Source organism: Diadema antillarum, unplaced genomic scaffold (assembly GCF_040938485.1).
Source record: "Diadema antillarum isolate AM-2024a unplaced genomic scaffold, OU_Dant_1.0 seq00000662_RagTag, whole genome shotgun sequence".
Lineage (NCBI taxonomy): Eukaryota > Metazoa > Echinodermata > Echinoidea > Diadematoida > Diadematidae > Diadema > Diadema antillarum.
The window spans coordinates 662,799-689,867 of record NW_027271574.1 but is presented as its reverse complement, the minus strand read 5'-3'; the positions used below and the strand labels follow the sequence as shown (position 1 = coordinate 689,867).

Below are 27,069 nucleotides of genomic sequence, written 5' to 3'. Positions count from 1 at the left end.
GTTATCAATATTCTCCAAGGACTTAGGGCTAGGGTTGTTTTAGTTGTTGTTTTTTTAGGTGTATAAAGTTTGATGTGAGGATTAGGATTAGGGTTTTGTGGTTAGAATTTATGTTTGGCTTAGCGTGCAGATATTTCATGGGACGTATTATTGTGGCAGGAGCAAATGTCATTGAATCTTCTCCATGACAAAAAAAAAAGAAAAGGAAAATTTGCAGCGCAAACATCCTTTTGTAATACAGACGTCGACCCACAATGAATTTGGTCTTACCAAAAATTCGAATTAACCAAGCTATATACATGCGTATGAGCAGAATGAAAGTTCCCCTTTTTCCTTTTTTCAAAATTATACTCATTTTCCCCGAAAGCATGTGAAAATGTAAAGTGAAATATTGTAACGGTTTTATATTTATACGTATTAATTATGATTAAGTATAGCGTTCAGTACTAGTACTCTGTTGTGTTTTTGTTATGTAAGCTAGGTATGCTCTGTGTGCTTCTGTTGTGTAAGTGAGATACACTGCCAGCTCAGCGTCTTCTCTGTCTCTTCTCTTCTCTTCGACTTAATTAGCTCGTCTATTGTCTCTTATGTTGTTCTTTGTCTCTCGCCTCGTCTCTCTCTTTCCCTCGGTTATGTTGTTCTTTGTTCTCGTCCAGTCCCTCTCTCTTCCCCTCTCCTATGTTGTTCTTTGTTCCCCGTCTAGTCTCTCTCTCTCTCCTCCTCTCCCGTCTTGTTCTTTGTTTCTCGTTTACTCTGAGTCTGGTGTATTTAATTTGACCGTCTGCTTTGTAAACGTGATTGACAGCTAGCTCTACTGATGGTCAATGCCAAGGGCACTATAAAAAGAGCAGGGTTTCTCTTTGTTAGGCAGAGAAGATTGAGATAGAGTTCTGAGATTGGATTCAGATTGGAGATTGAGTTCTGACTGCTGAGACTGGATTCAGATTGGAGATTTAGAGATTGAGACCAGAGTTAGGATGTAGAGAGCGGAGCAGATTAGGCCAGTTTTGTGAGAAGTTCTTGCACTGTAAACATGTATTCGTCTTGGAGAGTTGCTACAGGGACTCCCGTTATAACGAAGTCCTCGGGACCGGCAGTTTTCTTTCGTTATATCGGAATTTCGTTATAACCGAACAAATAAACAATAGAAATACATAGAGTGGATGACATTGCAGCCCAAGTTTTTACTTCGTTATAACCGGAATTTCGTTGTAACCGTGTTCGTTATAACGGGAGTGCACTGTATATAATATTCATGTACCGAATGTGTTTTGGAGCAGGCGAGTGACATGTCGCCTTAATAAAGTCATTGTGAACCGGAATCTTGAGTCTTAGTGCAGTCTGTCATGCTTCAACATCCATTCTACAGTCCGTGAGGCCCGCTACCAACCTCATATATCACGGAATCTCAAAGGAACAATACATGTCTTCTCACCACTTCTCCGACCCAGTACATCACAATCACAATCTCCTATTAACTATACCACTACGACTATGTTCCGGAGAGAGACCCCGTGACAATATCACAAAAAGTCCTGCGACGTTAGTCACCTGTGTATTCGCTGGATTTCGAGTATTCACAGTCGATGTTTGATCATAACAATCTCGTATCCGATAAGCTATCACGATCAGAAATTGCAAAGTTGTCCAGTGAAGAAAAGAAAAACACCCCAAAGTATACTTCTTGTAGTATGCCCATACATTCCCTTTAAGGGGCGGATCCAGGAATTCCATTAAGGGGGGGGGGGGGGGGCGCAAACAATATTTCTGGTGCTACTTCGGGTTTCATCTCATTTTTTTCTTTTTATTTCGTTTGTTTTAACTACTAATAAAGAGAGGGGGGCGCCCGGTGCGCGGCCATCTGGATCAGCCACTGTAATCTGCTTTTATTTCGCTGCTGCAGTATACAGGCAGTTAATATATATATATACGACATAACACTTCTGTTCTCGAGTCTAGATCCAAATGACTTACTGAGAATGTGGAAAATCCGCATTGATAGCCACTAGTTGCCTGGATGTGAGTAGAAGGGTAAAATATCAAGCGTTTGCAGTTATTATGATAAAGTAAAATGCAAGTCCATATTCATCGTTCATATCATTTCATTTCTTTTCATTTCATATCATTTATTTCTGCAACTTGCGTTATAAAAGAATGAGCAAACAACATTGAAAGTGTTAACATTTCTTCACCTTCCGCTCCCCGGAAACTGATGAAGAGAGCGACATTAGGACTAACCTGTTCCGTCCATTTACAATTCAATTTTTTGCTAACTCCTGGCTTTTTGTCTGGCGAGGTGTTGCTGTTCATATGTTGGTCAATGTTTTGGTATTTCATATATATAATTTATATATATTTGAATATATATATATATATATATATATATATATATTTATATATATATATAATACATATATATACACATATATATATATGAATATATATATATATATATATATATATATATACATATGTATATTATATTATGTTATAGCATTTAAGGGAAGGTATATAGTTTAAGGTGAGATGGGCATACAGATTTTAACCTTTTGCGAGATTATTAGAAAACATATGAAATACTAAAGAAAATGCAATTCTATTTTAAATGTTTATTGGATAAAAATCGTTCCTGAAATGGCTGAGACAGTTATCAAATATCTAATAACAAAGTAAAGGAAAGCGGTCCTAAGTATAAAAGTGAAAGTGTTCCCACCTTTATGCACCATGCACCATAAGCGTACAAGAAATTTAGACATTCAAAATTGAGGTAGAATTAAGCTAAGGTAATGCTAACATGTCAAAGCTGCTTCCGGACTAACCCCGGGAGCTCGGTTTTACGGTTGCCCTGATAGACTGAAGGGTACGATGAGAGAGAGAGAAGTCATTTTTCATGCACCTCTAAAAGTGTGCTATTTCACCAGCATTATGCTGGCGTTCATTTCACTACATATTTTTTATTGTATTTATTTATTTATTTATTTACTCTTTTTTTTTTTTTTTTGGGGGGGGGGGGTCATACCTGCTGTGGAACTTACTTATTTCTAGACTGTTCCCATCGTCTTGAAAAGAGGTTTTTAGGTCTATAGGTTTAGGCCTATCTCCTTTACGCCTCATCTCGAACATGGAACCGGGCATGTGTCCGGCCTGTCGCTGTTTGGTGTCGAGCGAATGGAGTTGAGTGAATCGGAGAATTTTAAATTGCCATAATACTTGTTTATTCTCTCTAAAAAAAATATAAAAAAAACTTAAAAAAAGAGTGAAAATGTTTACTCTTGAAGGAGTGAATAACAGACAAGAGTGAGTTTCGAGTGTTCATTTTCACCAATTTTGGAGTGACCTCAGGAATCTCTCGAAGATTTTTGAGTGATCCCTGCGTGAGGTTACTCCAAAATTAGTGATAATGAATATTTTCACTCAAACTTCACTGCAATTTCACTCGAAGTTCACTATTTTCTGTTATTCACTCCTTCAAGAGTGAAATTTTTTACTCTTCTCTTTTTAGAGAGTACTACTATGGCGTTTTATGAAAATTGCATGATAGAAATAATGGGGGAAAGTGAAATTTTAAGAATTTGACCGTGACCTATGACCTTTGACCTTGAGCGTGTGTATTCAACCTTCTTGAGCAGCTTTTGTCCAGTCATGTCACATACACCTCAAAAAATTACGCTATCCACACGACCAATTTCGGACGGAAGTTATGACGCCTTTACTCGAAGTATACGGACAACCAGAAAAACATGCCCCCATCAGCGACCGCCAGCGACGGAAGCATGAAAATATTACCGTTAAGATGTCCGGAAATGAGACAAAATAAAACAAAATTAACAATATAAAGCATTGATGATCATGTATCTATTTACTTTGACTAATACTAGTATGATGATAAAAGACATACAACAGAAGGGTAAAAGTTTCACTGAAAACAATTAGAAAGTTATGATAGTTTATATTTCCACATTTTTTCGTGCAACACGTGCAAAAAAATAAAAAAATAAAAAAAAACAAAACTACTGTCTCTTAAAATGCCACCACTTTATAAGCGTACCACTCACTTTGGCTGTAACATTAAAGAGTTACAAAAATCCTCTGGCTTTCTTTTGTCAGTAATATACAAACTCAACCCAAGAGACGGTGACATTGTTAGGATTCAACAACTCTCTGTAACAATAAAAGATGTGCATGCTCATTATAACGTGTTTTTTTTTTCACCCCCATCTCACATTAGGGAAGACCTCGAGCGATCTGAAAGACCACCGAAAGACCTCATCTCTTAATGATCTTTCAATGAACGTTCATGATCTCAGGTCCTTTATAATCCCGAGTGCATGGCCTGCCAATGAATTTCGGGATTTCCATGGTCTAAAAAAATGAAATGGCTTAATTTCAGCCTTCAACAGTCTTTCGTGAAAATGGTCTTTTAGCGATCTCTTATTGAGCGTTCAACACTCTAAAAAAATCCGGGTCAGAACTGACCCGGAATTGGGTCCGTTGGGGTCACACACCGTTGCGTTCCGGGTCAAAAATGACTTGGAATTTGGTCATGAAGACCCCGAATGGGATCAGCCTGACCCAATTCATGACTCTGAATGGGGACATATCTGACCCCATTCCTTGTCATTTCTGACCCGGAACGGTGTGTGACCCCAACGGACCCAGTTCCGGGTCAGTTCTGACCCGGATGTTTTAAACCATATTTTTAGAGAAGATCACTGAAACATGATTGAGAGGTCATTGAGGAATCATAATGAATCGTCTCATGAGATCTTAATTGATCTCTCGAAGATCTTCATGGCAGTATGACAAATGAGATCTTTTAGTGATTTCCCAATCATGGTCTTGTTGGTCTCTTCGTGAACGTTCGGCAATTTTAAAAAGGTCTGTATCTCTGAGAAATTTGCTGTAAAATTAGTTTGGTCTTTCAATGACCATAGTTAATTAAGGGTTTTAAGAGTCATTCCACTATAAACACCTTTTTCAGGCTTCTGAGGGATCCTGCCAATTTTTGGTCTCTCTTGAAGCTCTCCGTAATGTGGAATGGAGGTTTTTGGAATACGAACAAAAATATTTATCAGGCTAGAGTTGTCGTTGAGAGATTTCTGATCGGGCGCCTTGACGTATCGGGCGCCCCCCCCCCCCCCCCCCCCCACACACACACACCCGTATATAGTCCAGGCTAGGCTCCATAGAAAATGCACCCAACCTTGTTTTTTGATATATACAATGTTTTTTGATGGTTTCTTGTCAATTCGAGGGTGCTGATTCCAAATCCGATTGATGCCACTTGCGTAACCTTGAGCATTTTCGGCAAAACGCAAAAATCCAAAATGGCCGCCAGATACTAGTATGCTAATTTGGCTATGATAATCCCAGTTATGTCAATTTTATGACAAATTATTCCATCAAAGTTTTTTAAATTTTTGTTCCTTGGGTAATTTTACTTGCACATGCAAGAAATTTTTCATTTGAAGAGGTACCTTTAGTATTTTAAGCTTATTTTCAATTCAAAATGGCCGCCACTCCTATACTCGTGTACTACTATAGTATATGAATGGCAAAAAAATATGCATGGAAATAGAAGACGAATTTTCAGTCACATACCTACACTTTTATCAAGTTTTGCATGTGCAATGCAAATCTGATGAGTGCCACTAGCAAAACAAGCAAACAAGCAAACAAACAGAAAGTTTATTGTTTTTAGGCTTATTATATTCTTCTTAATACAAAACTTCAAAATGGACGCCACTCATATACCCCTGCACAGTATGAACGGCAGAGCGTGTGAAATAAATAAATTTTCTTTTTTTTTCTGTCACTCAGGTACACTGTTTACCAATTTGTGTGCTGATTATAAATCAGAAGGTTGTTACTAACAAAGGCTGTTTTATTTTTTGATGCAAACATCCAAATTTGCTACCTCAAGCTAATTTTTTTCCCAAGGTATTTGGAAAAATCCACTGAAACTTGAATTGACGCCAACATTAAGATCGTTTATCAGGAATTATTAGATATGAACATTTGATACTTACTTGCCTTGAGATGTTCAACATCAAAATATTCATTCTGATTTACTAAATTAAAAGGCTGAATCCTAGATGATGACACAAATGAAATTTCCAGTTAACTGTCCTGTTCTTCATTATCTAATAGCGATATTATACAAACTTTTCAGTCCCCTCATCCGAGAAAGAACATGAGGCAGAGGAAAGTGGACAAAAGGGACCACCTCGCTTCCTGTTGTCAAATCTCTGAAATGAAAACAATGCCCCAAAGTTTTTAATGTTAACCCAAATTAATTATATATGGTAATGAATTTTACCACCGTTTTTTCGGAGTGAATGTGTTTGAGTATAGGCCTATGATGTCGAGGGAGACTGAGATCTGTACAGTGCTGCCTCATTCTGAAAGCAGTGTTATAACAACTTCACATTGCTTGTCTTTAATCTTCAGCATTTGCAGATTCAGGATTGTTCTTGGTAACCAGAACAGCTGTGTTAGGACTCTGAATGATGGCCTCCTCAATGGTGGCTGTAAACTAACTCCACTAGAGGTCTTTTTAACATGTGGTGACATTACATTCACTTCACGTATGGAGTTTGCAAAATTAATGATCTTGCCTTCACGTCTCATAGAAAGTCCTTGGATGACATGAGCCGAGTACTGACCCATCTCAAGACAATAGTGGAGTACTTCATCTTCTGGAGACTTTGCCCCAACCTTTATTAGATTATCATCAGACCCATATCTTACATCTTAGTGACCATCTTGATAACGCTATGTTTAAGGTAGCCCTCTGTGGCAAGCCTTCCAAGCATAGGCTAAGGAAGTCCGCCCTCCTTCACTGGCACTCGATCACTATCCCTCACACTGGAAGGAAAGGATGGCAAGTGTCACCAGTGCCGTCAACGCATACCCTGACCTTCCAAACACGATAGCATGGGGGGAGGGGGGGGGGGGGCATTTCATGAAGCGTTTTCATTTCATGAAGCGGATTGCTCTCAGCCAATCAGATGCAAGGAATTTAATAGCTTATAACAGTTTGTCAAAAAGAAAAGATCTGACAAAACACGTCATGAAATGCCCCCTTGAACAACCTGCCATCAATGCGCCTGAAATCCCACAAGCCTAGATTTCCCTACTGTAACTTGAAAGCTTTGACCCCAAAACAGGTTGGTGCAGATGCTGGTCTGATGTCATCTCTGATACCACCCAAGTTACCTACAACACTGTCTCTGGCCTGGCAACAAAGCCATAGGGCTTCAACGGGTGGTGATCAAGCAAGTCTTCATGTCTTCATCCTGTTTCTATGGCAAATAATCGCCCTCTGACCCCTGAGGAAGTGCTGAACATCACCAGATGTGGTTGCAATTAAAACAATTGCAGGACTTATATGCGTCTTTAGCCTGAGAATTCTGCAAATTTGGGGCTGATGTCGCCTGCTGCTAAACATACAATTAAAGGGTTCTTTAAAGACAACAAAAATGACAGTTTTAGTTTTAAGACAAGACTGAATGAGACCATGATGTCAAAGTGTATCAACACCTGGGAACTGTGAGAGAACTGAAAGAGGTATCTCACATTGGTCCTTGGTTGATGTTTAATGAACAGTTCGTACAGTATTGCATTATAGGACAGTTTCGTTTATGCCTTCAACAGTTTTTGTTGTTGTTTTAATTCAATAAGAAAATCAGGTTTGCTCGATAATATCAAGGCGGCACTGCTAAATCAAATTATATCAAAGTGATGAAGGTTATGATCCATTTCGAACTCGCCTTAGGACTGCTCCCCCCCCCCCCCCAACTCCTTGCTGGAAAAAAAAATCTACAATGTAAAGGGTTTTTAGTTGTGTCATTAATGTCCGATGTGTTTTTGTTTGCAACCATGTATCTCTGCACTTACTGTACAGTGTTTTTCTGTACTTTGTTAATATGGTTTTAGGGGAATGCATATATTACAAGCTTTGCTTTTTAGCTTCCCTTCCATTTTAAACATTATTTGATAAATACCATGTATCTAGGCTCCTTAATATATTGTGTTAGTATTACATTTTTATATTCAACCTGTATGTAGAATATGATGGTATATTGATTCCTTGCGAGACGTTTGGTGAACAAGTTGTTGAGACTTTTGTTGAGACAAAATGAAATATATAAGAAATTGTGTTCAACATCATAAGGTTAATGCTCATATATGTAGGCTCCCTATATATTGTAAGTGACACCCAACATATTGCACATGCAACACTTTATGATAACGTAGGTACGGGACTGGAAATACAGTAAATTTGTTTTATATTTCCATGCATATGTTTTGCCCTTCATACAGTACATAAGCATAGGAATGGCGGCCATTTTGAATTAAAAAAAATGAGCTTCAAATGCTAAATGAACCTATATGAAATGAAAATTCGCTTGCAAATGCAGATGGATTAACTCTAGGAACAAAAATGTACAAAGTTTGGTGGAATGATTGGTCACATAATGCACATTATTGTGTTTATCACGGCCGAATTAGCATATCTGGCGGCCATTTTGGATTTTTGCATTTTGCCGAAAATGCTCAAGGTTACGCGAGTGGCATCAATCGGATTTGGAATCAGCACCATCGAATTGACAAGAAACCATAAAAAAACATTGTATATATCAAAAAACAAGGTTGGGTGCCTTCTAGCCTGGACTATATACACTTTCTTTATACGCGGAAGATAAACGAATCGACGTCCAGGGGACCGTTTCATGAAACTTTTTGTCAGTGATTTACACTGACAACTGTTAAAAGCTCCTGAAATCTTTGCGTCTGATTGGCTGATAGCAAATTTGTCGGTGAAAATGGAGGCCGGGACGTGCCCACCCCTTTAATCTTCGCCCCCCCCCCCCCCCCCCCCACCGGAAATTTAAGGAATCCGCTCCGGCCCTGACCCTGCATATTACCACCTCTTACTGTCCTAATGATTTTCATATTCAATATCGTGTCCGCACTGTCCAATACAGCTTTCTATAAAGAGGATCTGACTTTTTACCAGGCCAATTTGGACTTTGAGGTATCGACGCGACGATGAGTTGGCTAAAATTTCTACGACTGTTTACATAAACGAGCGCGTACGCTGCGTTGACTTGTGTCTTGTACGGGCGTGGGCGAATGGTATTCCCGTAACCACAGCCGAGCGTGGCGAGGAAAGGCTCCACATACCAACTCGTGGGCTGGCTCCCGGATCGCATCGGCAGAGCTGCTGAGGTAACAGGCAACGAGATCGTTGGTACGGGGGTGTGAGCGTGACCCACGCTAGCGCTCCGGATAGAAAGAAAAAAATTGTGTTATGCAACCGGAACCCTGACGAAACCAAACGGAACAATCCGCTTTCTACCGACACCAGCCTGAAGACCATCCCCCCTGCTGAAGACTACCGACGTTGCTCTTCGCACTGAGCGACTGCTAGAATAAGGTTTGTATAGTTTAAAGGAGGAGAATTACCGGGGTTTTTTTCCCTATCACTGTGGCTATCCAGTATTCTTTTTCTGATAAACTTTGTGTAACTTTCTTTTAAACTATAAGTTATAACAGTACGTTGCTTGAGTTGTAGAATCGGAGCTACGTACATGTACACAGCCCTGTCGCCGCCGCGAAGCTTGGCACAGAGTCTGGTCGGCCTGGCTCACCATCATGGCATCTCACCATCACGGCATCAGTGCATCGTTGATTGGTTTTCTCCCGCGGATGTCAGATGTTCCTTCTTAATTCTTGTTGCTTGTTGGTTGTTGCTGGTATCTTGATTAAATTGGAGAGAATGCATAATTTTTTCTACAACATGCGATTATCATGTAGGTACGCCGTTTCTACTCATTGTGATATGAGATGATTTGACTGAGGCTTGATTCTAATAAACTAAATAAAGCTTCACAATCACACAAAATCAGACAATTTAAGGGAAGGGGTAATCCTGCAGGCGGGTTTGTGCTTGCATTATGTAATGTAGTTGATGTGTGTTGGGGTGGGGGGGGGGGTGTTTCGTCCCACAAAGTCGAACTTAATTTACGATTGACTAAAAGTTATGGTATTCCACTGGTTTCCCTTTTCAATTTCGTTAGCCTAATCAACACCCACTTCACGTGGCTTCAATATTACCCGGTGCCTTATACCGAATGGTCCTGCACTGTACCACATCCAGCTAGTCTTCAGATTTATGAGTATCTACAGAATAATTCCATTATTTGTTGTTGATCTGGTGTAACTGTTAGTGGTATTATCAATGGCTACATGGGAAAAAAAAAACTCTCCCAAATCTTCATTTTCATTAGAAAGTTGAGCAACTAATTTTTAGTCAATCTTCAATTCTGAGTTTGAATTAAATTCTTCGTGAAACACCCCCAGGGTATCTACAGCGGTACGACAGGGTGTAATTTTGTACATTGATATGTCTGACCTAGTGTTGAATTTTGTAGTATTTCGTAGTTATGCTGTTAATATGCAAGGTGGGCCCCAAAAAGAGACTGCTTGAAATGGCAAATGATATTCTAATTGTTTGATTATCTAGCATTTTTTGTCAATAATAGGACAATTTAAACACATGTCTGAACGTAGGCCCTTCCGTGAAGCCAGATGTGTTTGGGTGGGTTTGTGCGTTTGAGCGGAATATGTGAAGTTGGCCCGCTGTCGACTGAGTCCGACGTGCAAATGTGGCACATAAAGAGTTAAATAAAGGCTATCCTTTGTAGTGGGGTAGCTTAGTGAAATTATCGTGACACGGCGGACAAAAGCATGATTTTTTCACCAAAGGTACTTCATGACGTACCTTCTCAAAAAATAGGGTGCTCCAAAAAAATTGATGCTGGGAAGGAGGTCAGAGGTCAAAGGTCAATGAACTTTATTTGTGAAATAGGTTTTTTGGCTATTTCTCAAGTCAGGAATATCCAATCTGGATAAAACTTGGCAGGAAGAATATTGAGAACAAGTAAGATATTTTGATTGAATTTGGAGTGAATTTTCCAAAGGTCAAAGGTCAATGAACTTTTTCTAAAAATCATGTTTTTGTTTATTTCTCCAGGTAGGAAGATTCAATTTTCACAAAATTTGATATGAACGTTATATAGAAGGTACCAAGAGTATAAAGCAGGGGTCAAATATAATTGTTGATTTTTACGTTGCCATGGCAACCCAAAAATAGGATTTTTAGTTGAAGTTAGTTACAGGAGGCTATTTTTCAGTTTGGAAGAGATTCCATGTGAATAGGTACAACTGATCGACGGGATGTATAGAGGTTTGAAATACTTTTGATTAGTGTTAAGTGGTACGTTGCCATGGCAACTACATATATAGATTTTGGTTAAACTTAAAGGAGACTTTAGAACGTCCATGAATTTGAAGAGATTTCCATCAGGGTTGGTATAATTGATCAACAAAAAGTCGCCAGACAAAGATTTTTCACCTTCATAGCATGTGGGTTGAGTGAATGCAGCAACAATAGTAGAACACATCAGTGAGAGTTTTGAGGAAAATTGGACAATCCGTTCTAAAGTTATGAATTTTTGAAGTTTCTGCTCAGTCGAGGCTGGATGAGAAGACTACTGTACCTTGTAACGTCACATGTGTACAACGATATAAAGAATGAATAAAGAAAATTCAAAATGTTTTCACTTACAAAAGGATACTCGACTTCTCTTTCAGAAGGCAGGGGGAATAATATTACCCTTAACATGCGTCAGTAGCAAGTCAAAGAAATGTGAACTTTACTCAAAAAGTATGGTTTTGTGAAATTCTCTTTTTATATTCCTTACAATGTGCGCATGTGACATCATACACTGTGGTAGTCTTTTCATCCAGCCGCGACTGTGCAGACATTTTAAAAAATCATAACTTTTGAACGGATTGTGCGATTTTTTCCAAGCTTTCTGTGATGTGTCCTACTAATATTGTTGTATTCACTCAATCCACGTGCGCATGAAGGTGGACTTGTCCTTGAAGGACAGCTTCTGAAAGAGCAGACTCTAAGTTTTAAAATGATGTATCACTCAATTCAAATGGATTCCCCTAACCTATCTGAATAATAATACCGGTACTGGAAAGAAAGCACACACTCTGGATAAGTATGAACTGAGAAAAGAGGCTGCATTGTCTATTGTAGCGTTTAATCTTTAAAAAGCTGTCTCATGTCATTATGTTCGTCTTTTCTTCCCCCCCCCCCCCTCAAATTTTCATTTGAGTTTGTCATTATTAATTTTTGATGATAAGAACGATGCCACAAGGCATTGTTTCGTAAAAATGCTTCAACTGCTCCTTCAGGTCCAAAATCTACATCAATATAATATATAATTTTCCTGATCTCCTCAACATTTTTCCAAAAATAAAGCATACACCTTTTATGCCTTGAGTCCTCCTTTTTGTGGACAATTAAAGGCAAAAACCCAGAATTAGTGCTTGAAAATAATATTATTCTTAAGTGTGAGTTACGGATAGAAAGAACCTCTGTTTAAAAAAGAATGAATCTGTATATATATCAATGTTAAGTATTGTTCAATTCAATTCAATTCAATTCAATTCAATCATAGTTTATTTCCAATCAACGAAAATCAAAAACATAGTACAATGTATACATGTCATTAACTGATATTGTTCAAACGCTTGCAAAAGATTCATGTAATATACGAGACAAATTATAGAACAACATATATGTACAATAATAAAGAGGAACACTGTACAAATACTACGTGGGCGAGCGGAAAGTAAATTCGATCATGGAAAATAGTGATCCACTAAAAAGCAAAGCTTGTCGGACGTGGATCGCTAGATAAATAATGAGTGAATGATATACTATTCTATAACAATATACATGTAGTTATTTTGAGATACACAGGTCGGGAAAAAAAATATAGAATACCAATGCTATAGTGCCCGGACACTGTTCATTGAACCACATGTACCGGGAAAATAAGACAAGGACAATACATTCGTACACACATTCAATTACCCACACGCATATACACTGTTGGACGCGAGACAGTACCGAGAGGAGAGAAGACGGTAACAATACAAGTCTACGAAGAACAATAGACAGGAAAGGAAAAAGAGAGAAGAAAGAAGAGAGGTCTGCACACAGAACACGCCAAGTGCTGCGACATCAGGACAGGTGAAAGCTCAAGCATAAATTATAGCAATTTAAATTATCTAAGATTATAAGTAGAAAGTAAATGTTTTCTGAGTTTATATTTAAATGTGACAAATTTGGGGGAATCTTTTAAACTATTATCTAAATTATTCCAAAGTCTGGGTCCAGTATAAAGAAATGTATTTTGGGCATGTGCGGTTCTCATTAACGGAAGATGGAATTCGTCGGATCGTCGCGTGGGATAGTTATGAACATGACTGTTTCGATGAAATAAATCGTGGAATATTTTAGGTAAAAAGGTACTGTTGTAATTAAACATAAACTGACCAAGTTGAAACACATACAAATCATTTACTTTTAATATTTTATGGTCAGAAAACAAAGCATCTGTATGTTCTCGGGTATGTAAATTAAAAACAATTCTAAGCGCTTTCTTTTGCAATAAAAGAAGTTTATCAAGTAACATCTGATATGTATTACCCCAAGCAAGAATCCCGTAGTTTAAATAAGGGAGTATCAAACTAGAATAAAGAGTTAATAATGCAGATGAAGGAAGATAATATTTTAATCTATTCATTACGCCAATGTTACGTGAAATAATTTTACATATGTTATCAATATGATTCCTCCATGAAAGCTTGTTATCAACGCAAACACCAAGAAATTTAAAAGAAGAAACTTCTTCTAAGGGAGTAGTATCAAATGTTATATTGCCTGGGAGGCTATCTAAAGAATTACTAAAAAGCATAACTTTTGTTTTTTGAATATTTAATGACAATTTGTTTGCGTGTATCCATTGTATGACCTTTATCAATTCTTCATTGACTGTTCTTATTAAGATATTTGGGTCAGGGTGGGAAAAAAAAAGATTAGAGTCATCCGCGAATAATATGAATGATAGTTTCTCCGAGGATCTATGAAAATCATTAATATAAATAATGAATAACAATGGGCCTAATAAACTCCCTTGTGGAACACCACATGCAATTGTTTTACTTTGAGAGTCAAAGCCGTTGACATGTACAAATTGGGATCTTTCTGATAGGTAACTCGTGAACCACTCCAAGGCCTTTCCACGTATTCCATAATGAGACAGTTTGGCGAGAAGTATTCCGTGGTTAATCGTGTCAAAGGCCTTGGAGAAGTCCAAGAAGATACCTATTGTGTGTGAACGTGTGTCGAGTGCGTGTGTGACTTTGTCGATGAGGGCAAGTAGTGCGTGTGTTGTGCTGTGATTTTCCCTGAATCCAAATTGAAAGTTTGAAAATATGTCGCAGGTTTTAAGAAAACGTACTGTCCTGGTGTAGACTATTCTTTCAAGAATCTTAGAAATAGAAGATAATAAAGATATGGGTCTATAGTTATTGACATCATCCTTCTCCCCTTTCTTATAAATAGGAATTACTTTCGCAATTTTCATGCTATTTGGCACATGGCCAGTTGCAAGCGATGAGTTGATAATATGTACTAAGGGATCCACTATTTGAGGAATTATGTTTTTTATCAAATAGTTGTCAATTCCGTCGTGGCCAGGACTTTTACCTTCTTTCAAATTGGCAACAATCTTTATTATTTCTTCTTTATATGTTGGGTCAAGAAATATAGTTTTAGAGTTAGGTGTATCTAAAAAATCACTAAAAGATTTACTAGAAAGAGGAATATTTTGAGAAAGATTTTTTCCAATTGAAGAAAAGAAGTCATTAAAAATTTCAGCCATGCCAGCGGGAGTGTTGCTGGAGGCATTGCCCCACCGAACTTCAGAAATATTAGATGAATTGTTAGGTGTATTCATAGCATTCTTTAATGTTTTCCATGTGTTTTTAATGTCATTTTTATATTTGCTTATCTGATTAACATAAAAAAATTTCTTCTGCGTACGCAATAATTTGATGAGTGTGTTTTTGTATGAAACATATTTTTTCTTATTTTTTTCAGTGGGATTACATCTATATTTATAAAACAAATTATTTTTCCTATTTATAGATCGTAATATAGACTGGGTTATCCACGGGAGTCTTGGAATTTGCTTATATCTATTTTTTATGTTACGCAGGGGAATATGGTTATCGATTTCGGAGGTAAGAGTAGATATGAAATAATCATAAGACAAATTGACATCGGTAGTGTTGTATACAGAAGACCAATCGAGTTCTTTTAAACTGTTTTGGAGACTTGTAAGATTATCTGCAGTAATCTTACGACGCTTATGATAATTATTTTGTTTATTCAGTTTAATTGGAACCTGAGCAAATATAGGAAAATGGTCAGTGATGTCTGAGAGGACGATACCAGACTCAGGAAGTGGAAGAACATTACAAAAAATGTTATCTATGAGGGTAGCCGATTGGCTGGTGACACGGGTAGGCTTGGAAATTAATGGTAAAAACGAAGCAGACATTAATGTTTCTATAAATTCTTTTGAACTGTTTTGGGAGTTACATTTCATGAGATCGATATTAAAATCGCCCATCAGAAATGTATCTTTAATAGATATCATGGGATTTTGTACTAAATCCTGCAAAACTGTCAAAAAATCATTCAAATTCGACCGAGGGGGCCTGTAAATTACACCAATCATAATGTTTTTTCCATGTGGATTTATCAATTCAATAAAAAGGGATTCGAGTACATCGCTCATAACACTAATCTCCTCATGTATAATATATTTAAATTTTTTCGAGATGTACAAACCAACTCCTCCACCAACTCTCTCATTTCTATTTCTAAATACAAATTCGAATCCAGGTAAAGAAAATAAATGACTGATATTAGAGTTCAACCATGTTTCTGTTAGCCCTATGATGGAGCAAGATTTATGATCTGGGTTTTCTAAGAGTAAGCGCAACTTATCAAAATTTTTATTGATACTGCGTATGTTAAAGTGAGCTAACAAAAATGTTTCATCAACTGTATTCGTGATCCGATTTTTATACTGATTTTCGGTCAAATAAACACACGATGGACTCTGGACTGGATCATTTGAGTCAAAGTTATATTCAAATTCTTGTGCTGAGGTATTGTATTTATCGGATATGTAATCTTCATATAAACTGGAGATCATATTTGCATGATCAGATTCAAAGTGCCTTACTGTGTTATAGAATTCATCATTATTCAAGGAATTAAAAGCAAAATTTATTGTGTCAGCCATGGGTTAGAATATAAAACATTCGGGAATTAATAACTGGCCTCCCGCCTGGTCCTAACTCAGCAGCTACGTGGGGATATGCAGACCTAAAAGAAGAAAGGAAACCGAAATGCGTGCAGAGAAACATGAAACACAGACAAAACAAGGAAACGAACATGAACACAGATGACACAGAATCAACATCGTTGCGGATGGTACACAAGGCCATGGGCTCGTATACAATACCTAACATAAACTTATTTAACAAACAAAGACGTGTGCTACACGTACTAGGCAGCGTCCACGAGCATATTAAACTTCTCGACCACTTAATGACAAAATAAGGAACCAGTTATTGTTGTGGGTTTTTTTGGTAGTCGGATCGCCTATCCAAAATAACTAATTCTTATACCATTGGGATTTATAATCAGTACGAACAATTATATCAAAGTAATGCAAAAACACATACACACAAAAATGCAATTCCATTGTTATTGTTAAAATTTTCATCAAACTGATATGCAAATACAAACAAAATTGCCCAAAATACGAGTACACAATGTGTAAATACATAAAATAATAGATAGCCCAATCTGTCTCACTGAGTGAGTACCCTTGATAAAAGAGCGAGGGAGGGAGGGAGAGAGAGAGAGAGAGAGAGAAAGAAAAAAGTGAGTGAGAGGGGGAATGAAAAGAGAATCTAGACAACAAATCTTGACGAACTGAACAAAACGGCTATGCAATTAACTTATAACATTCGTGGGTATACATGTGTCTACAGGTGTGTGTGTGCATAAGAAGGGAAAAGCAAAGCCGAGAATAGATGAAAAAATAAAGGCGTGTTGTCACCTGGGAAAAATGTTTGCACAATTATTACGTCATTACACTCTTGCATAAAAATAACGTTCTGACAACAGAACGCCTCCCAATCTCCAGTTATTTTAAATATGTTATAACTTTGAATTTTAAATAACTAATACATTAAGACAACCAACGGCAGTCAAGGGGCCAACATCACCTGATATGATACAATAAATTGCCATAACTATCCATGAGTATAAACAGCACCTATAAACAAGCCCAAGTAGTACAGCAACGAAGGTTGCTGGGCGACGGTGTCCCAAAACAGGTGATCCGTGTCCCTCCCCCCCCCCCCCCCCCTCCAGCTACCGCAAAGTTCATAATAACAACATTCCAGAATTATAACAAATTTTGTCAAACATTACTTCTTTAGAGTTAAACGGATGAATATTTTCCGGCGGTGTACAAGTAACAAACACAACATAGGACAAATTACTGAGACAGCTTCGTGTAGCACAGCTTTAAATCAATCTTATCGTATTACATTATACTAACAAACATTTTATCTTTGTTAAGTATAATTATATATAAGAATGATTATATGAGTTAACTTTCCCCGGAACTGTTACCAAAAACAAAACATAAAATGATAATTCTGATTACCGAGAAACTATTACAAGTACAAACATGTATTTAAACCTGGTTGGTACTGGAAAAGGGGGGCTCGTACAACAATTACATATATATCTTAATTTGTGATCAACTTTATCCATTACACAATCAAAGAAATGGGGTTTATGTAGATCGTTTTCCTATTCCCTTTCTTCCTTATCATCTGATTATTTTTTTGTTAATAACACAAAATGTGAACAATATTTTTATAATAAAATGTTTCCAGACTAAACCATCCGAAATTTATACTTTAATGAGAAAAATACTGATATCTCCTTATATGTTTGCTTTGATTGCAAAAACTGTATGGGAGGATGTCTTGTGATACAACAGGGGGCATTTCATGAAGCAGTTTGGTCGGATATTTTTCTGACAAACTGTTACAAGCTACAGAAATCCTTGCATCTGATTGACAGAGAGCAAATTTGTCTGACAACTTGTCGGACAAAATGCTTCATGAAATGCCCCCAGACCTACACATATTATGCATGAAATGTGATATCCTGAAATTTTTTTTTTCAAGTCACTCTCCCAAAAGTATACATAGGACCTTTAAGTTTTTCTTGTGTTTGTTCCTGGCAGAGTACTAGTACACAAACTCTCCAATCCATGGTGACCTAACGGGAATTAAGGAAATTAAAATGAATATACTGAAAACCAAAACTACGGATACCAATAACTTACTTCATTCTTCTCTCCCCACCCCATCCCACCCCTTCTTTTTGGTTTCTTGATATACAAGTAGATCTAGCTGACTTTGATAATTGTCATTATGTAACATCATCTTCAATCGACAAGGCGATAAAACTTAACAATCATATGCTGCTGGACTATTAGGGGTTAGTTGAACGATTGTTGTTTTTAATGTACCATACTTTTTCCTCCTATCAATCACATGTATTTTGGGTGGAATGTACTTTGACATAAAGCGTCATAGAATCAACCGCCTTTGGGGTCGGGAATTTTGTCATATTATATTGTGATTTAGATTCTGCTCTATGCCGATTTTGTTTTATTTTTATCAACTTTGTAAACTTCCCCATAGACTTTGTTCACAAGCCAACTACATCCCACCCCCTTTGGATAATGTGAACCGATCAAACATTGCCTTTACTTTTGAATAACATGTCTATACATAGCTATCAGACCAAAAATATTCAAACCGCTTTAAGTCTTTATGAGTGAAATTACAAATATAAATATATATTTAAAAATATTCAAATTGTCTAAGTTCAACTTCATCTGTGAATTTTACCCTTTTTTAACATTTGAATGACCCCCATAAGAAATAAGAAACATATAGAGAGGGGAAGTGCGGACTATAAAAATTGCTTGCGGGAACCGGGTAATCCGTGCGCTAATATGGAATTCACACAATCGTGGAGGAAATGGGTTAAATTTGTTTGGAAATATGTAGGGCAATACCCAAAACCTTCAGTTCTCAATGGAATATGCAGCTCTTCTACTTGTAAACTAGTGGTACTAGGAGAAAAAATGAGCTGTGACATACGTCCTACACCTGGTTCAGTCATTGCCCAAGATTTAAAGTATCTGAGCCAGAGTCACACGTCACTCTTTGCCATTTCTCTACAGGAGGTAGACAGTACTAAAAAAGATCCTTTACCAGAAATAATATCAAATCATTTAATGAAAAGGTGCTTAAGAAAACTGGACTGTTCCAACACACCTCCCTCAGGTCTGCAACACAGACTAAACCACTTGTTACTATAGGAAAATCAGTAAAAACGGTGTATTATTGTAAACATGCACATAATATGTTGTATTAAGGGTCTAAATTTTAAGACTAGCAACCATGTACATTGCATTGCATTGTACAGAAACCTGGCGAATGCCCTGTGTATAGTCTTTGAATTCAGACATTATTGTTATGTACAAATTAAGGGTAATTTCTCATTTTTTCTGTTGGCAGATTTCTTGGAGCACCCCCTAATTTTGATCCTCATATATATACAAGTGTCTGAGGAAAAAATGACACTTTTGTCCGGCGTGTCACGATTATCAGTATATTTGTCACTAAGCCACCCCACTATTGGTGGTCCAATCTGGCACTGACGGTCTGATTTTGCTATATCAAGCATTTCCCATATATACATGTACCTGCCCAAGTATACTTGGGACTCCTCCTCAAGGGGTTAAGATTCTAAGTAGATTTCTATAATATGTTTCTGTTATTTCAGGCCACTACTTTTCTTTTTACTGTCCACCAGATATCGGATTTAATGGTTTTAGTAGCCCTGTAGGCCTGCCAGAGAAAACAGTACGCATTGAGCCTAGACAGAAAAATCTGTCTGTTTGGAGGAGTTTCATGACATGTTTTTACTTTGGTAGTTCTGTATGAGAGGGTTTTTGAAGCCAGACACACAGGGACAATCATCTACATGAAAAGTTGGTCAAGAAATTATAAGTACCTCACAGCATGCAAGTAAGGTTGGGGAGTGGGTGAGGATTAGTGATCACAAGACCCATGCAGAAATTTTGGGATGTTGGGAGACCTCTATCATGAGAATGCCTACAGTTGTCCTTTTTATGATCCGCAGGAGCTTTGCATCTTTAGGTCATCAGGAGAAAGACGTCTGTCCTCATGCCGCAGCTAAAAGAATGGGAGGAAGGATGGGCCGCTGGGAGGACTGGCTTTCATCGGAGCCACATCCACGAGTGAGTTGATTTATCAGTGCTCAGCTTTCTTCTGTCATCTACAAGTGTATTAATAAACACAAAAAACAACAACAAATATAGAACAATCATTGATAATTTTGTGCAGAAATGAACAGTTGCCACTGATGTTTGATGTGTTCAAGTGGGACTGAAACAAGATTTGCCAATACATTACGATATGATTTTTCTGTCCTTTTTCCGAACTCTGTCCAAATTATGACCTGGGATGACTGTGCAGTACAATGTAGTGACTAATCACAGTTGAGCCCAAACTTTGAGTTTGCTCGAAATGAATAACAGAACTGTCTGTTGGGTTCTGTCTATCTTGTTTTAATTTTAGTTACTGTCATGCTGAACAAATGATATTTCAATCTGGTAAACATTGCATGATTTTTTTTTTATATTCATAATGGATTTGCATGATGACAATCCCCATTCTGTTATAAGGAGTGAGTCCAAAATTAATTCTGTTGTCAAAAATACACATTTGCCATGAATAAAGTTGTGTAATGCCTGATATGAGTAAGTGCTGATTAAATACAATCGAGGGTCTTCATATCAAAATGTTCATTTCCAATACAGGAAAATGTTGGCTTAATGATTGGGTTTACTTGTGTATGTTGTTCTTTATTTGTGTTTGTTTTATTTTCTGCCAGAGCCCTACTGGATTTCAAGGACAAACTCCTCGTGAAGACACCTAGCCGAGTCTTTGTGCCTCTCTGTGGCAAAACTCTGGACATGAAATGGTATGTGATGCGAGGCACTGTAGAAACTTCTTCATTGCAAGATCTCAATCAAATCTGAGCAAAGACAAAGTCAACTACAGGGGCAGTGAGATATATTACCTGACATCTTGAAACTGGACTATATTTCAGACATATTTGTCGACCGTCAACTCCAGGGCAGCAAAGCTTCATAATTGGTTTTTGGCAATCAATAATCTGCCTGTCAAAAGGCATGCCCTTGTGTTTGTGGTCTGTTTCCAAAGCTGGCAGGCAATCAGTGTATAATCATAGTTACACAACTCGTATTTTTGTGTGTATGTGTGTGTCTATCATTTGGATCAGTCAATATTGCAGACGGAGTAATTGAGTGGAGTATTTCAGGGAAGAGACACACAAAAAACAGGAACATGAATAATGGGTTTGGGAAATTAAAATAATCAAGAGTGAAACACTGACATGCTCTGGGGTCTTTTACAAAAATTGAGACAGCATCATTATTAACCCATTGAGGACGGGCTCAATTTGCTACAACACACATTTCCCATAGGTACCTCCCCAAGGATACTTGGGTCTCGTCCTTAACAGGTTAAGGTGCTCTCTTAAGTTCTTCATTTTTACAGGTAAGTGTGTCAGCATCAGTTAGAGGTGCAGTTGAAGTCTGTGGCACATATCATAGACCATTCAAATTCTTTATTCACTGACAGATACCGTAAGTAGACAAGCAACAAGCTGGAGTGAGTATATTTTATTGAGTTTAAATGAACCAACTATCTGTGCTTCCTGTCCATCAACAGGTTGGTGGATGAAGGTCATGAAGTGGTTGGGTTGGAAGGAGTCGAACAAGCTATCAAGGAGTTCTTTGATGAGCAGAAACTTTCCTTCAAAGAGAGCGATGTTCCAGGACTGGAAGGAGGGAAGCTCTACCAGGTATGAAATAAATGATGGTTTGATGCCATTGTACTAACTTTATTTAATATTCTAGTGCCAAAGGTGTCAAATTTGTCACAAACTTAGAGGTTCCTTTATGTTTTCTGATGAGGATAACATAAGACAATTTCTCCCCCATCTTTTTTTTTTTTTTTTTTTTTTTGGAGAAATGTACTTCACAGGCATATGTGTACTTGGAAAAAAAAAGTTAGGTAATTTCTTCAACATTTACCCCATATGTGTGGGATCTAGATTTGTAATCAATGTGCAGTGAGATTGTTCCAAGTGAAGTCTGTTCTGTATGGACCTATGCTATGCCAATAAGACATCAATATTTTCTTCGTGCACTTTAACAGCAGATATTAGTGCAATACAGTGTTCTATCACCTTTCATTTTTGCCAGTTTGTGTGTGGGTATGGTGCAACTGTGTATGTGTGTCATGCGTGTGTGTGTTTGTGCATTGTATGTCCAACCACAACTGTTAAATGTGCAAAGAATAGCTTTAGATTTTGCCTACATTTGGGGGGGGGGAGTAAAATGGAAGTAAGCAACAGGCAAAATTCAATAAGATTGTAATGCTGAAGTTGACAAGGATATTAATTTCTCAACATATTATTTCTCAACACAACTGTGTTTGTTGAATGGACTTCAAATAATTTTGTGCCAGTTCATTGTAAGTAAAGATTTGTTTTTCTTTCCTCTCTTTTCTGTAGACTGAAGATGGCAAGATCAAGTTATTCAAGTGTGATTTGTTTCACTTCAGCAAGTAAGTCGGTACATTATTGCCAGCCTTCCACAGAAACATTTAGAAGTTTGGTTTCCAAAGTCGCTCAATTTTCAGAAAAATTGGCTTTGAAGGTTGGAGATGGTATTGCATGAAGGAGACGGAGCATTTTATTGTAGAAGGTCAATGAAAAAGCCCCAAAGTCCTGTGCTTCACAAATAAAAAAGAACAAATCTTACAGTCTGTATAATACTGTTGAACATTTTTTTTTTTTCACAGAATCCCAATAACTGTGTTTATTTTTTTTTCTTGGAATTATGGTAATGAGTCACTGTGTGCATTTGTTTCTAAACCAGTTCTGAACTGTTGCTTTTGATGAACATTAAAAGTAAGTACTTTAGCCTTGAACTTCTGACTAGATTTTCATGTTCTAATCATTAATCCTGAATCTATGCAGGGATTTTGCTGGCAATTTTGATGCTGTGTGGGACAGGGGTTCCTTGGTTGCCATTGATCCCTGTGACAGACAGAGGTGAGCAATTTGTGCTATCTATGTATTCTTCTTTTCTTTTAATTTTGAGATACAGATTTTGTATGTAAATTTAACTTTACTTCAGTATGTGACATGATAATGTCTGTTGGGGTTTCTTCACACACTTCTTGAAATGCATCCCATGCCTAGATTAGAATAAAGTCAAACATCAGATAGTGGACCTTGTGAAATTATGCAACCACAAAATGGAAAAAAAATCTCTAGTCATGAGGTTTGTAGGTGGCTGTCGTAATGTACATATGTGAGGGCTCTCTTCCTTACAGAGAGTCAAGATGCCAGCTCCTATTGCAAAGCGCCATCAGGATTAGGTGGAGGAAGTCGTCTCAGACCCAAATAAACCCCTATGTGTGATAAATCAATGTATGAATGTATTACTATCAGTGATTTGTCTGTTGTATGTTGAAGTTGTAATGGCAGGCATGATGCTTACCTCGTAGACTTGGCCAGTTTAATCAGTGGATATGAGTAATGAGAGGGTGTATGTGATCTTTGAACAAATGAAAAAAAAAAAAAAATCTTCGAGCAGAGTCCAGTACAATCTTCATTATTTCAGACTGGCATGAATCGTCCTCAACTTGGTAGAAGGACTTCTGACGCCTAGCCTCATCTTCACTTGAACTTTGATCGAAGTCCAGGGAGCTTGCAAATAGCACTTTATCAAAGATTGTACCAGACGATAGATCTGGGGTGTGTCAATTACACAGTCAATTACACAGTGATAATGTGTGGGTCATCACTTCCACAAGCATAATGCACTGTGCAAATATGGCTACCAGCCAGGTTATATGTATTTGTCAAGAGTGCAAAATTACAACTTCATGGTTGTAACAGTTGTCATTTCTCTGTTCCTGACTTTTCTTGCACTGCAATTTTTTTTTTTTACTTCAACTGTTTCAGGTCACTGAAGTACAGTGTATGTATGGACATGTAATTGTGACTTGACATTTGAACTGCAAAGCACACTTCCACTTCTCAACATGTCAACTGTAATCTGCAGTCAAACCTGCTTCAATGACCACCTGTTTGAAAAGACTATCTGTCTACAAAAACCTCTGAATTTGTTTCCCCTTCAGAACTTTTTTTGTGGTAATGAAAGTACCCTTAAAAACAGCCTGTGCTTAGTATCTGTGCATTGGTCTTCATTGGATCGCCTTTGTAAGCAGGTTCCATAGTAGTTGTTTTTGTGTTTGTTTGTTTTAACAGGTACAGTGATCTTTTACTGTCAATGCTAGCCCCAGGTGGACGCATACTGCATGAAGTATTTTATTACAACACAGATGAAATGAAAGGTTAGTATAATGTATAATCCCAGTGTAAAGGGAGAAGAGAAGTTATGATGAAGCCATTTAATAGTGGGTTTGTTTTTCATGAGTTTTTTTAAAATATATATTTGTATGATTTCTCACACACTTTTGACTGTTTTTTTTTTTCAAGCTACATTTTCAATTACACTTCATGAATTTTACAAAATTTTCAGAGGACAAAACAACAACAGTTTCATCACAAACCGTGCCTCCAACTCTGAGGCACTACTCAATAAATTATTGTGAAAATGTGATTTCCGGGCAATGTTGGTTGCTATATAGCTTACATTTCATTATACTATGTAACTTGCACAGAAAGTGATGAATCATCTGGCAAAGTATGATTTGTATCTCTATTTTGTGATGTACTGTATTATGTGTGAAAATAGTATGTGATAGCACAAGCTCTGAATGCGTAGATTTTGCCCTAAAATGAGGCTGCTGTGTAAAGGCATAATTCCCACGTTTGATACCTTGTCAACCACCTGCTATGGTATTTTTTTTCAACCGCAGGTCAAATGTTTTGTGTAAAGGGGGAGGGGGTAAGATGAAGTTATAATGAAGCCATTAATGGGGTTGTTTTTTGTGATTTTTGTTTTCTTAAAGTTTTATTTCTTGTGCTATTTTACTTTGTAGCACACTTTGTATGTAAAGACATAATTCCCATGTTTAATGCCTTGTCAACCACCTGCTATGTTTTTTTTTTTTGTTCAATCACAGGTCCCCCACACAGTGTGCCACCAGAAGATGTGGAGAAGTTGTATGGTGAGTAGCTTTGCTGTGTGAACTGAGCTCTTTGACTTCTAGTAGTTGAATGCCCTGGGATAAGCAAAGTGACTGCCCAAAGTACTGGGATATATATTTAGTATCAATTGTGTTTATGTTATCATCTTAAAGAGTGTGTTCGCAACTATTTGGAGTCCATATTCGAAGTAAGAATTATGGAATGACCCAAATATTTTGCCACAATACAAAAGCAACACAATGATAAAACTGTTGAAAATATTATCAGTAATGATAAAACTGTTTAAATTATCATTAACACAATCATTATATGGAAAAATGTTCCTGACTTTTTGGAGTCCTTATTTAAAGTAAGAATTGTGAAATGACCAAGAAAGGATTTTGCCTCAATACAACAGCAACAGAATGATATTACTATTGAAAATATCATAAGTAAGGGTAAAACTGTTGAAAATACAGTGTATCATTACACTCAGTATGAGAAGGTATAATATGAAAAGGTATGGGACATTCCATGATTGTGTTTTGAAGTGTTTATTTTTATTGTTGTTGTTTTATTTACAGTGTACATGTAATGTTTTGATTAATGCTGGTATTATTTTGGTAAAATTTCCTGTACATAGAGATTTGATGGTGAAACCAGCATGTTATGAGATGTTTGATTCACAGAGGGAAAAATGAAAGGATTGATAGAATGAATTGAAGTAATAATCATGACTAAGAAAAAAACAAGCAGACAAACAAAATAATACATAGATTTTATTCTTCCTATAATGAACAATAAAAAGTACATTGTATTCCTTTTTCCCAAAAGATGGGCTGTGTTATCCATGCTCGCCATTTTAGTGCTTATAATTATTATTCACAGACATAAGAAATGGCTAATGAACATGAAGAAATTATGATTTCAAGAAGAGAAACAAGTGAATGCTTTGATTTTGCATGTGTTCTCCTTAAAACCTGATGTCCTGCAGGTGAGAAGATGACTGTTGAGTTGCTGCGAGATGCTGACAATATGACAAAGAATCCTGTCTTCAAGGACCGGGGCATGGCATGGATGAGACAGCATATACGTATCCTGACCCTCAAATAACCTCCCCACAATCGACAGTCTATTCTCAGCTTGTGATCATGAAGGGCGTGAGATTCCACCAGACATTTTTTTTTTTTCTGAAGTTTGTCATTTAGTAGCTGTCCAGGATTTGGACCTTTTAAAGGCATATGTAAATTACCTGAATTCATTCAGGATATTTGGCATTCTGTCACAATAAGTCTTTCTAAGTACCCTGGTACATTTTGTACCATAGCAATGTGTTTAAAAATGTGTATTATTCATTCTTAAGAGTATTGTATCACTCAACTTTTATACAGGAGGTACTGTAGTGAAATTCAGTTTCAAAGGAAAAGCGAACTTCTATTTTTCAAACATATCATCAAATTTACATTCTTCTAAGCATTAATCTGTGACTGTTAATCTTCCACAGAAACAAGTGACTTTGTGCCCTTAACCTATTCTGTGTGTGGTTTTCTGAGAGGGACTGAATAATGCTGATTTAAAAGCTTAGAAAGTTACAGGCAAGTACCAGATTGAGCATGCCTGAAGAGGAAAATGTTTAAAAAGGGTATTATTTGAAAAGGCAATTTTCCACTGGGATCATGATATCTTAATTACAGTGGATTGGAATTCCTTGTCATACTCAGAGGCTAAAGTTAAAG

At 37.2% G+C, this 27,069-nt stretch overlaps 1 protein-coding gene across 1 annotated transcript; it reads left to right on the top strand.

Moving 5' to 3' along the window:
- Nucleotides 1-9,251: 9,251 nt before the first annotated feature.
- Nucleotides 9,252-26,571, top strand: LOC139736704 (probable thiopurine S-methyltransferase). Its single transcript, XM_071647453.1, has 9 exons — nucleotides 9,252-9,442; nucleotides 20,258-20,375; nucleotides 21,032-21,121; nucleotides 21,895-22,027; nucleotides 22,742-22,794; nucleotides 23,210-23,284; nucleotides 24,509-24,594; nucleotides 25,330-25,374; nucleotides 26,328-26,571. Exons 2-9 carry the CDS (start codon nucleotides 20,302-20,304, stop codon nucleotides 26,444-26,446), a joined length of 675 nt encoding a protein of 224 aa, XP_071503554.1. The 5' UTR covers nucleotides 9,252-9,442; nucleotides 20,258-20,301; the 3' UTR covers nucleotides 26,447-26,571.
- Nucleotides 26,572-27,069: the final 498 nt, after the last annotated feature.

Bases quoted from the DNA above. Each gene is read 5' to 3' on its own strand.
- LOC139736704 (XM_071647453.1), top strand. From the start codon at position 20,302: ATGCCGCAGCTAAAAGAATGGGAGGAAGGATGGGCCGCTGGGAGGACT. The intron at 20,376-21,031 runs GTGAGTTGATTT...ATTTTCTGCCAG, and splicing joins CATCGGAGCCACATCCACGA to AGCCCTACTGGATTTCAAGG. The intron at 22,795-23,209 runs GTAAGTCGGTAC...GAATCTATGCAG, and splicing joins GATTTGTTTCACTTCAGCAA to GGATTTTGCTGGCAATTTTG.